Source organism: Trachurus trachurus (genome assembly GCF_905171665.1).
Source record: "Trachurus trachurus genome assembly, chromosome: 9".
NCBI classification, from domain to species: domain Eukaryota; kingdom Metazoa; phylum Chordata; class Actinopteri; order Carangiformes; family Carangidae; genus Trachurus; species Trachurus trachurus.
In genome coordinates this window covers 26434136-26447177 of record NC_139895.1, presented here as the reverse complement: position 1 = coordinate 26447177, position 13042 = coordinate 26434136, and the positions used below count along the sequence as shown (strand labels likewise).

At 40.2% G+C, this 13042-nt stretch overlaps 1 protein-coding gene across 1 annotated transcript in view; it reads right to left on the bottom strand.

The window, feature by feature from the left end:
• pebp4 (phosphatidylethanolamine binding protein 4) overlaps positions 1 to 13042 on the bottom strand; it is a 54222-nt gene that overhangs the window by 24479 nt on the left and 16701 nt on the right. Inside the window, exon 4 of the mRNA XM_083979143.1 lies at positions 6777 to 6875. Coding sequence (XP_083835269.1) covers positions 6777 to 6875 — 99 coding nt within the window. The remainder of the gene's footprint in view (positions 1 to 6776; positions 6876 to 13042) is intronic.

Sequence of the window (13042 nt, the reverse complement as noted above, 5' to 3'; positions counted from 1 at the left end):
TCGAGGTGCTGTGGTCGGGATGCGTTCCGACATCACAGCAGTTCGTGAATTTGTGTCAATATTACGAGCTGACATGGCCAAAACTCGGGAGGATATGGCGAGGTTAAGCGCGGCAAAGGCTGCAGAGGAGACGGATGAATAAAAGAATATGGCAAAAAAGGGCTCTTACACCACAGCATACACCATCCCAAAAATAATAAGTACACTGGACGTTGCTCACTGTCGATTGGACCATTCTATGACTTTGTGACATGCCAAGCTACAAGATGAGACTGTTGTTCACTCATGACGGACAAATATGGACACATGTGCAAACACACACGTAATCTATGTACTGTACTGTCTAGAGCTAAACTTCAGCTCTGCTTACTACCTGTTGCCAACATGTTATATCGAATGTCATAAGTAAAATATGTTATATCAAAATGTAAAAAAACAGAAAAAAGCAAAAAGAAAAGAAAAGACTATGATATGATCTATATACTACTAATGCCGTAACATATTATGTCAAAATGTCATAAGTAAAAGAATGTTAAAAAAAAAAGGAGAAAAGATTATGATAAAGATTTTATTCTGTGGGTAATGGGGGCGGGACTAGATAAGCTTTTGCTTCTCCCGCTTTCCCTTTCGGCCATGTGCATTGTATTATTGAACTAAGATGAAGTGTGATGATGATGATTTAAATTGACATGCCCGAAATAAATAAATTGATTGATTGATTGATTGAAATACCATATTCAAGTTCTGGGATGACTCTTGATCACACGGCTGGTGCTTAGTTTACTTACTCCCCATTTCTATGTTATTGACAACAATCTGTTAAAATTGTTTAAGGCACTTCACATAAAGTGTGAATGTGTTTATGCTGTCAGTTTAAGTTTAAACAGGATGGCAACAGGTGCACAGAGTAGAGTTTAGATTAGATAAAGTTGCTTCATATGACTTGGAGCCAGGAGGCACTTCTGTGTAAAAGTTTGTGAAACCATAAACAAGCAAACTGTTAACCTGGGTTATGAGCATGTTTAGCAACTTTGGAGGGAAAAAAAAAATCACATTAAAAAGGAAAATTGTTCAATTCCTTTGCGCCCACCCCCTTGTCATAAGATATGGATGTCCCGTAAGGTTATTTGTGTTTGCTGGGAAATGAAGTGCTCAACTGGATTAAAAACATACTGCATATGTTTGGAAATCTGTTTCCCTGGGCGTATGAGTGGAGTGAGCGAGCATGAAGCAGCAGCTTGCGTCTCCTCCAAGAGAGAGGGCAGACACTCTCATCATTAGCTGGGCTACAATGTGCTCCTCTACCTGCTCCAATCTGCACAGCCAGGCTCCACTCTGACGCCAGACAGATGTTCCCAGCACGAGGTGCAAAGTACTGAGAGGGGAAAAGAGAGTGAGCAGGAGAGAGGTAGAAGAATGGAAATATTCAGCAGCGTACACAATAAGAGTTTAATTATGAATAATACCAATGGCTCTTTGTTCTCGCAGTGAAGCTAGGTATGGTTTGCCTGGCCTTTGGGAAATTGTTTTTGGCTTCCATATGGGGGCACCTGTCTGTCAAAAATAAATGCTTAAATCATAACATGCCACAGTAGGGATAATTACAGGATTAAGAACAATGCAATTATGTATGTTTATTTGCAATATTGGACAGGAATTGTGCTAAAACAAACTCTAGGGCTATTGCAGAGGTAGAAATGGATGTAACAGGACTCTGATACTGTCAGATACTATTGATCTACGAATGACACTTTTGCCAAACTTGACATTCAACTGTAATTTAACAAGATGAAGACATATTCTCTTGTCACTCAATGTGTTTACTGCAATGTTAGTGTGATTAGACAAAGAGGACATGCCATACGTGACTGAAGGACTGGTCGGGCAGCACCTTTGAAAGATAAACTGGTCGCAACTTGTATTTTTATCACAGAGAAATCTCTCAAGTGCTTTCTGTGCAGCTACGACCTGATGTATCTTACTCCCCTGTGACATGTATTATTGCTCCTAAAACTATGAAATCCATGATTATCACACACTATTCCTCCATAAAATCACAGCAGCACAAACTGATGAATTAAAAAAAAAATCTGTTTCGGGTGGTGGGCTGTAAAAGTGAATAAATAAAGGATAAAATAACACCAGTGTTGTCCTTTTAAGAGCTAAATAATGAATGAAATACTGCAAGGAGTTACACGCCTAATAGTTTGCAGTTAAAAGACATCTTGAGGTGTGGAGCAGGCGATCTCTGCAGGCCACAGAATTCACAAACACAAAGCCAGCTGGTTTGACACACTCACAATACTGCACTGTTTGTATTTGCCTGACCAGCAGCAGAACACAGGCTCTGTCCTCCTTTGGGAGCTGCTAAAACAGAGATGGATGTTAAAGCATGTATTTCCCTCATGCGCCATAATAATGAGCACAGCACGCATTGTGCTGAACTGTCCAACTGGCCCTCAATTAACTGAGGAGAGGAAGTTAACAAACATATGAAGGCTTCCAATCCACAGAGCTCACTGAAACAGATCTGGAAGTGAAGAACCTGAACAGGTCATTCATCTCATGCCTTGTTTAAAATGTATTTTATGTAACTACTATTTAGTCCAGTTAAACAAAAAGGAAGATATCAGCCTTAATGCTTTTGCTTCAGGTGGACACATTCATGCAGTCTGAGTATTTTCTCAAGTGTGTGTGAATGGAAAGACTGCACAAAGAGTAATTTGAGCACAGAATATCGAATAACTAACCTCGTGTTAACTTTTCTACACATTATTTAAAAAAAAGCTGAGTATGTCAGACAACTAATACCTTTCATGTAGACAAACACTCAGCAGAGAAACTTTACACATTATAAAAAGTAAGAAAAAATCCATAAAAACCTAAGGCTATACATCTCTGTTTAAATGGGATTTTACAGTGATAATGAACACCTTGGCTTTTCTCAGCGCAGAAAAGAGCATTAACTGTAGTACTGTTTTGTAAGTTCATATTGCATCATGTTGACTCTCGAACCGCCAAAACTATAATGAGAGAATAAGTATTAACAAGTAAAAGTAACACCCAGTGCTGTATTTATATAACCTGCCTCTATTCAGATACTAATGATTTGCTTGTTACAGTAATTATTGCTGCGAGACTATACCGGAACATCTGCATTGATTTAGACTCTGTGAGAGCAGAGAGAGGGAGGGAGAGGCTCGCAATCTGGAAGTCGACTTCGAGAGCGAGACAACAATCTGTTGATGGTTATTTTGGTAATTGTCCATAATTGATGTAAAACACAGAGAGTTGCTGGAGATTCTAAATTACTGTTTCTGTAGCTCGAAGGGTCACTGAAAATGGGCAGTTGTGATGAAAATGCATATACAGCATCTAATAATGTGAGTTGTAAAAGAAAGTGGACAGCTGGTAGGAGAAGACGAGACACCCACACAGTTTACACTTAACTGCTGGATTAAATTGTTCTTGACTGTCAAAAGTAATGATGTGATCAGTGATACAGCCAGTTAAATAAAAGGTTTGACACCTGACATGCACATTAAAATATGATTGTCTTACACTCTTACTTACATTATTTGTTGTGTCATACATGTACTAGAGCCCAGCCCACATGGACTTAAAGATGTCAAATACTGTTGCAGTGGTGAAAAATTTCTGACGCAGTAACTCCATATCTAGTCAAAATGGAGTCATGACCAGAATTGGGCTCTACTTATTGTTTTACATATAATAACATGTTTAGTGTTTCCTATATCAGTTTTGATTAACTAAAATTGTGATCATTTAGTCTGTTATCCTACATGAATAAACCATTAGATAAATCCAGACATTAAGAATAAGAATAAGAATCGGTCCTGTTAATGATAACGAGTCGAGCCTACTGTATTTAGAAGAGTGGCATTTGAATCCATCTCACCCTCTAAGATGAGATCACAAGTACTGTAGATGTAATTAAGCTTGTTTTAAAACACACATTTATATGTTTTATACTGTAAATAGATTTATCATATCATTTCAAGGTTATTGATAACAAATGATGGAAACAGATTTCAGTTGATGATACTGTTTTCCATGGCAAAGTGCAGATTTTAGGTCTGTCAATGATTTTTTTTTAATTATCAGTCTTAGAGACATAAAATGAAGGCATGACATCCTGTCCATCTGTTACTCAGTTTGTCCAGTCAGCCTGAAAACTTAAGGGCAGATTTGTCAGACAAGACCATAGCTTGTCACACATACTATAAAAATACAAACAGAATGTTCTGTCTTCTGTCCAAAGCTCGACACATAAAATCTGCCACAACAGAGACTCGCTCCCTAAAATACAACCATTTATTCAGAGGAACATAGCGGAAATTAAGGACAAGTTTTCAGAAAAGTGTAGAAAGTGTAACGGACAAAGCCTTTTCTCCTCAGAGGCACCTTCGATCTTTCTGTTCCTATAATGCTTTCTATACAGTCTGCTTCTTGAAAGGCTCCATGTTGCAGTTGTGCCTGATCACTGTATGTATGTTAGGCACTAGGCACATAATGCAACAAAAATCAGACCCTCAAATTCCCCTCTCTGTTGTTTCAAAGGAGTTTGGCATGGCTGTCACACATGTGAAGAGATCCTCAGCACATGTTCTGGTAAGTGAAGGTACAGAAATACTGCTCACAGCAAGGTGAGTGTTGCGTCTACAATACACAGGGTAGCCCAGTGTGTCCTTGTTCTGTTACTGCTGCTTCTCTAATGAGACCTCCACTAAATAAATCTATGGTGCCTCGGTGCTCGGTCCGGCCTGACCTCACTTCACTCTGGGATGAATTAAGGAAATCTTTTACCTTCATAGCTGTGGCTATGGATAAAGAATACACACTAATTATGGAAACATCCACAAACTGGGGCAAGACTGCATGACCTTGGACTAATGAATATATATGAAAAGAATATGGCTGCTGCAGCTCGCACTGTTTGACGAGGGAGGATCAAAGCACTGATCCATCTGACATTTGAAAGCATGACCCCTGACTTCAGCTAAAGAAACTACTTTGTTTTACAAAACAACCTACTGTCAAACACACGTTGCCAGAAATATAATTTTAAATGCCAACCATGACATTGTCCTGAGCTTCACTTTGTTTACCATATGTACAGATGAAACCAAGTTATATACACAGAAATCATATTCAATCATTAGTTGTTGTTGGGGTTTTTTTTCTGCTGAACTATGTGTAAGTGCATTAATTCAGAAATCGAACCACATTCCTGTCAAAATCACACCTGCACTGAAACAAAATCCAATAGATTCACATCGACACTTGAAAAAACAAAACTGCGGTTGTGTGATGTCACCTGGCCACCCTGGTCAATTAAACACCTCCCACTATGGGTTGGCATCACTCAAAAGGCTCATTAACCCTTCTGACCAACCACCAGTCACAATCAGAAAAACATCCCGTCACATTGGCCAATCCCTACATGGGCAACGCAGGTCAACACCCACACAAGTGACAGGCAATTGAATTGCTGCAGAGAATGTGGTCTGTCTGAGCACTTGAAAGACATTTGTTTATTTGCAGCTGGTCACACGGCCAGACAGACTTCATGGGCTTAAAAATAAGAAGCAAAGGTGATGCCTAATGCAATTTTATAAAGTGGAAATGACTTCTTCTTCCTCTGTTTTTTTGTATATCAGTGATGTATGTGAGTGATATGATATTTACAGATCCTTAAAGGCAAGCAGGAATGCGGTTGCATAAATCATCTCTTAAGTGCAGCAAAGATGAGCTGAATCACAAAATTCTGAATTTATGCGTATTGTAGGTTTACTAAAATATGTATCCCAGATACATCACATTTGAATCTTTGAATCAAAGTGGCATTTACTTAGTGTACAACAACGACTTATGAAATGAAACGGGAGCAGTGATACATCGCTGAAGCGTCTTTGTGTGCTCGTTTTTTCAGACCACTAGTCTTAATCTACTGGGTTGATCTCCCGGTTCCCGCGGGATTATAAAATGTCTGCAAACCTCCAAATATTTGAGGCAATCAACAACTCAACACGCATTTGGCGTTAGAATGCAAGAATGTGAAAACACACAAACGAATGGATAAAAAGGAGAGAAATATGAAGAGAAATAAGGGGATCGGAGCCGTGCCCATTTCGGGGGTGTAAAATATGGAGAAGTGTGGATCATTGGGGGAGCTGCTCTGCCTGGGGGAACAGATGAAGGGAGGACACTCTGCCAAGATCTCTCCACTGGAGGGGGAGCTGAGGGACTGGAGCTCTATGGGAGAAAGAGTGTGCGCCTCGCATCCTGCTCTCCTCAATCTCAGTCTCACACGCCTGCATTGACACGTCCCAGGCTCTCTGCAGCAGAGGGAAATTGCTGCTGACAGGGCCTTGCAAACTTTCACAGCCATTTAGAAAGACTTACTCCCACACTTTTGTCACAGGCATTTATTGCACAAGATACATGATATGAAAAATTAACATTTTTTGAACTTGGCATCCTTTCTTCACCAAGTTAGGCTTAAAAACCATTCATAATTTTTCAGCCTTGCAATCGGCCCCAGTGCAGATGTAAACACAAGACATGCCAAGTGAGACCCCGAGATTATGAAAATGCACAATTTTCAAGAAAAAAAAAAATCCAGACACCACTTCATAAATTTGTAGCATATGAGCTCCTAATCCAATAAGAAATGCTGTCCGTGTCACCCATACCAAAACACACAAGGCTGTTTTTTTTAAGTGAGAGCAGAGGTTATTGCAGACAAACTCTACCTTTATGTCGACGACCAGCCAGTGCCTCCAGTAAGCAGAAGTTGGATTCTTGCGGCTTGGAGCATCAGGATCAACCATCACCAGAACATACATCTTTTTCTGCAAACAGAAGGAAATTCATATATCTGTACTTTTAATACAGAACAGTGCTTTACTAAAGTACCACACACATTATGATTGGCCCAGAGGCAGTTCCAGGAACAGCGGTACCTGATCCCTTTTGCTTTCTAAATGCAGCCATGTGCTGTTTGTACATCCCGTTGCCCAAGGCTTGACAGCCATCTCTGTAGCTAACAATGCTTGGTTTAAATATTTCAAAACAGATGCTTTACTTTACTTTCTTAACTTTAACTTGTTGTACTTAAAAATGCTGTAAGTGGGGAATTTTATTCTATTCATAAAACGTGTCGTTTGTTTTTAAAGTAGCTGCTTGTATTCTCAGCTGGGTACAGAAATCTCACAAAGCCAGTTGATACCAGAAGGCTGGGTTTGCCTTTTTTTTTGGGCTTGACACATGATTATAACACAGTCCTCCTTCAGCTGTCAAGGCTAAAATGTTAAAATGTTAGAAATAAATTAACAGGAGACAATATTGTTAAAAAAAAGCACATGAAATAAAACTGTCCTTAAAAGGCAACAACACACAGCACTGTGGCTGCACTAATCAGAAACTCATTTTTATAGAAAGAGTACATCTCCATCTCTTCTCTGTTATTCCTTAAACTTAATATAATTACTGTGACATTAATGAAAATGACAACGTTTTGGATCTGATACCAGTCCGTCTCGTTAACATATTCACAGTAACTTTCTGCCACTTATCCAGTATCTTTATACTCCTCAATCTGTCAATACATAAAGTGAGAGAAAAAGCATCTTAACTAACACTTGATCACAGTTATTGGACGTTGACTTGGCGGCTTAATTGCCTGAAAATGTTCATTCTGTCTGTCCCTAAAAGTTAGAGAATTATGAGAGCAGATTGAATTATTGCGAGAGCACATTTGTCATCCCTGGTCCTGTGCCCAAAATCTGCCAGACCATATGATGGGCTTTTTTTTATTTTGTTCACTTCCTCTACAAACAGAGACATTAGTCGAGGCAGTTTCGATCCACAATGTCCTCTCACTGTATGTATGTACTTTCAACTGAAGCAAGACCATAATGTTATCAGCTTTAATGCATATAAAACAGATGTAGCGTTTCTTAAATTCCCACACACGACTGCCAAACAACACTGTCTGTGGCGTGGTGGAAGATTTCATAGAATCAAATACTCCCGTGTAAACATAAACCTTAAATTTCTGTTTGTTTGTGTCCCATCAACACACTCTTAAAGGCCTCTGAAAATTAAGCCGATGTACTTGAATGAGATAAAGAAGTAGTCATGTATTTTTCTGCAGATGCTCATTTTCAGAAGGATTCACTGCCTACCTGACAAGCAGTAATAAGCGTAAACAACTAAGCCTAATAATAGGATAATACTGTAGTCTCTGTGATAGTGCCTGCAGGTAACATCCAGACACACCAGCAACAATAGAGCCTCCTCCACAGCCTGTCAAAAGTGACTCTATATCAGTGACCCCCTCGGGCAGCTTACCAACCATGACCTGTTGCCTTCTCAAGAGTTGTAATCCTCATTTGTACATGTTTGCTACCAGGCAAAGACACTGTGATAATGTAGTTACACTAATATTTAAGTCAGACCCTGATGCATTCAGAAATAACACGGCTTCAAACAACAGCATGCACGCGCACACACACACACACACACACACATACACACCCATGGCACACACGCACACAGATAAATGCAATTTAAGCATTTAAATTAAAAATGACCTCCAGTCACAATTATCATCGAAATAAATAGCACTTTATTGGATATTTCATGAGAGTTACCATGGATAGAGATACACTGTATAGGACAGGCTTAGATTTCCTAAAGCCAAATTTAGAACAACATTAAGAACATTTCACATTCATTTCAAACTGTAACAACAAAATCATGGCCTATTTATAGTGGGGACTGAATTTAAATGATTCCTGCACATATTTATTGCTTGAATTTCTACCTGTAAGAATCTGGCTGGTCCAGCTGGCACGGGCAGCAAATAATACAAGAAGCTCCCTCCGTGCTTGCACTTCACACATTGTGGCATGTACCCTTCTCTCTTACAAGTACATTTTTTTCCTCCATCTGTCAATTCCACATTAATTACACACAGATATGTGCGAAAGACTCCAGGGAAAAACAGATGCATATTCTGCCATCTGAAATAATTTATCAGGGTTCGAACAAACTAAATGTATATCAAAACAGTGCTAATTCTCATAGCTGGATAGTGTAAGGCACACATTTTCCAAGAATATGTCAGAGCTCTGTGTTATTAGTATTAAGCATTCATACTTATGGGGAAACTTAACATTTGGGGGTTGATGATGATCATTCACGATTTAAATTTGCTTTTACACTGCAGCTAATCAAATCTGTCACTGATGACAGTTAATTGCCTCTATCTCAGAGGACAAAGAGAGCTATCAGTAAAGATTTCAAAATGTTTTTATGCTCCTGTGTTTAATCTGTTTTATGTACATAATATAGGTTATTGTAAATGAGGTGACAGGTCGGCTCTGTAACACTCTGTAACGGTATCCCCCGGCCTTTCAAAATGCCACAATAATCTGAGAGCTCAGAGCAGAAGTGAAATCTGGGTAGGTGTCGGCCACAGACCACAGAGCTCAGGCCATTATACAGGAGGGGATGTGAGGCTCCTGGGTGCAGGCTGGAGGCGGGGGGAGATTGAGCCTGTATTCTCTTGGGATTAACCTCCCACTGCCTGCTGTGATCACAGCAAAACGGCCCACTGGGACCACACCTCAGACGCTGGGCGGCTGAAATAAACCCTGCAGCTGACTGGGCGTCTGTGTCACGGCGACTGGTCAGTAGAAAGGAAAGGGGGAGGTGCTCTCTTCAATGACACCTACAGAGAATGTGGGGGGGGGGGGGGGGGGGGGGGGGGGGGTGTTCTTTTACTTAAGGATACATACATACAGTCTAGACCTCTTCATGATTATATACATGTATTATAGAACCATAGGTTTACTTTTTAGAAATAAATATTGTTGCATTTTCTCGAGATGACATGAAACTCCCACTCCGGTAGCCAGTAGCATTGAGTAGATACAGTATCTGCAAAACAGAAGACGGTGGAGAACAAAGGCAGAGGAAGACCGGTGTCTCTGAGGATGTAAACTACTGGCTTACCTTTGAGTGAACTCTGCTGGGGCTGAGAATCAGAGAGATGTCTAATCGCTGCTCTCTTAGAGCTGCCTGGGCTATCGAGCCCAGCTCTGCTAACTGATGACACCACGAAGGGCGAGAGTGAGTTAGCGAGAGGGAAGGAGGGAGGGAGGAGAGGCCCCTCTGTGAGTTTACAAGTTCATGCTTTATCCCTGACCCACTACCAAACAGTGTCGTCCATGCAGCTGCCTATTAATATACCCATTGCTTTATCCTCCCTGTTCTTCATCTCCTTCAGCCTCAGCGCACAGAGCCCACAATGTTTCATTAAATGGTCAACTGTGCTCACCGCTCGACCCAGAGCAAAGCAACGCATCGATCCCAAATCCTTGTTTAAGTAGCAAAAACACTTGAACTCGTTTGGTAATTAACAGGTATCTGTGTTGTGATTAAGAGACAGCGATGGCTTAACAACCATCGACTGTAGCTTAGAGCAAGGTTGAAAGATCGATCTGTAAATAAAGAAAAATAAAAAAAACTATAAAACATGGTTGTAGAGATAAATTTGTCAGATGACGAAGAAATCGACTCTCAGGTTTAATTTCATGCTTTTCACAGCCACTCAATCTAACTGAATATATATAAATATATAATCAAGTGAACAGAGCAAAGATGTGTGAACTTTTATACTAAGAACAAAGTAATAAGGTCTCATTTCGAAGGCAGGATGGCAGTCAGAGAGGCAGAAGAGCAAGTGATGGGGAAGGTTAACAGCGGTGCCACTGTCAGGGTCAGAAGATGAGGTTCATCTCGGTGGAAGAGAGGTCAGGGGTCAGCCAGGCAGCAGTAATTGAATCCTGACCAGAGAATGGGGGGGCGAACATCCAAAAATGAGATGGCGATAGAGGGGGGCAACGGTATTCTCACCTCGAGGTCACCAACCTTTACAGGTGAGGAGGTCCTCGTTGTCATTGATAACAGCCCACCCACCCCCACCCCCACCCCTAATCTGCGGAAGCTTTCAAACCTCATTGTTCCTCACTACAAGCCGCATGATAAAACCTCCTTCATAGGAAGTCACAGAAGGCAGACTGGTGATCATCTATTGAGAAAAAACTGTCATGGAATCTTCACAAACAATATCTGGTTATTCTGACGATTAAAATGTAAATTGTTATGACTAGACATGAATACAAACATCAGCTTGGAAAACAAGAACGGTAATCCACAAGTAATTAAGTTAAGATGTATTTATAAAGCACATTCCAAAACAACAGTTTCACAGGTGGTGGGTTATTAAATGTGGAGAGCAGGTCAGCTTCTTTACAATACACACAAGCATTCATGTTAGTCTGCTGCCTCTAGTTCCCAGGTACCAATAAAACAATGGGAAATAATGCTCCACTTATTTTACACACTAAAGTCAATTGTCTATTGATTAGGAGAAATACTCCGCCTGTGGAAACAGTTATAGTTATAACGTCTGTGGCTCTGAGCTCTCTAAAGTCTGAGAAAATTACTCAAGTAGTCATACTGCTAATTTCATTGAAAACTACAAATACTGAGGTTAGACACACAGATTTTACAGTCCATAAAGAGTTGCATTATGGTAAGAGTAGCATACGAACAGTGTAATATACAGACAATATAGATTATTTTCTTTCAGTCAGGGTTTCGCCCCAAAATATACTGTGACCAGTGACCACACATATTGAATGCATTTCCCTTCTCATTAAACATTTGCAGAGCAGATTCTCTTCCTTATTTATTTATTTTACATGTGTATGGCCTATTTTAATTATTATTATTACCATCACCAACTACCAGTCATGCACAAGTGTAAAACCAGTGTCAGGTTGTGAATCCAGTGTTCTAGTGCACACAACAAATCACTGCTCCACGGAAATAGCATGGTAAATAAATCTATAGGGTAGCTTTAAGATAATGTTGAAGCACATAAGGCACAGAAAATCTCTAACTTGTTTACTTAATTTAACTAAAAGTGTCCCTAACCTGACCTTTAGTTCTGCTGCTGCATAAACCTAACCGCACAAGGTAGTCTATGAACTAACCCCACTCAGTCACTGGTGTCACAGTCCTGCACTCTGGAAGCTCATCATCCACTCCAACCACCTCTTTGAGACTCGTGTGCCGTACAAAAAGGCAGCACTTTCTTTTTTTACTGGGAAAATGTTGAACAGTGAGCATAATCTGGCAGCAGTTACACTTCCTTCCAAACATATTAGGCAAAATAAATTAGTGAATTTCTAGGAGACAGAGCTGACTAAGGACTAAAATGCAGGATAACTTTTTTATTATTATATAATCATGCAAGTCACTCTCAAAACGCAATACCAAATCACTGGTATGTAGATTTAAGATGGCATATGAAGCAAAACATAGTGGACACATCGTACATTCACACAGACACACCCCATAAGGTCAATGAGCTAAAGATAGTGTCTTGTAATTGAAGCCACTTCACATTGTCTTAGATCTCGTAAATCAGCAGAAAATGTCCAACCATTTATCACTGAGCTCCATAAAACCACAGTGTCAGTGCTTCTTTGGTGCAACACGAGTGCTACTGATTCCTCTGAGAGACTATTACACAAGATGATTTGGTGAATTTCACAATAACAGCTACAGCTACTCGTTTAACATTCAGATTGATTATTGACACATATAAATGATATGCAAAGAGAATGCCAATACTCCTCAGTGTGTTCTTAAGTGCCTCACACAGTGCAGGCTGCTCACTACCTCCAAACCTGCCTATTTTTAACTCAGCCTCCCTCCCACACAGGAGTGGAGTGTGAAGTGGCTTATAAATCCACACTTCGAGGAGCCACATGGTCAAAGGAAAGCCACATGTGGATACAAACGCATATTTAAGGCCCAAAGACAACACAGCTACTAGATCCCCACTAGTAGGTAGCCAAACAGAGGAGTGTGTGAGCTATGAGGAGGCAGTGGTTCAAGAGGACTCACAGCAGAGTATGAAACACAAGTTTACATAATT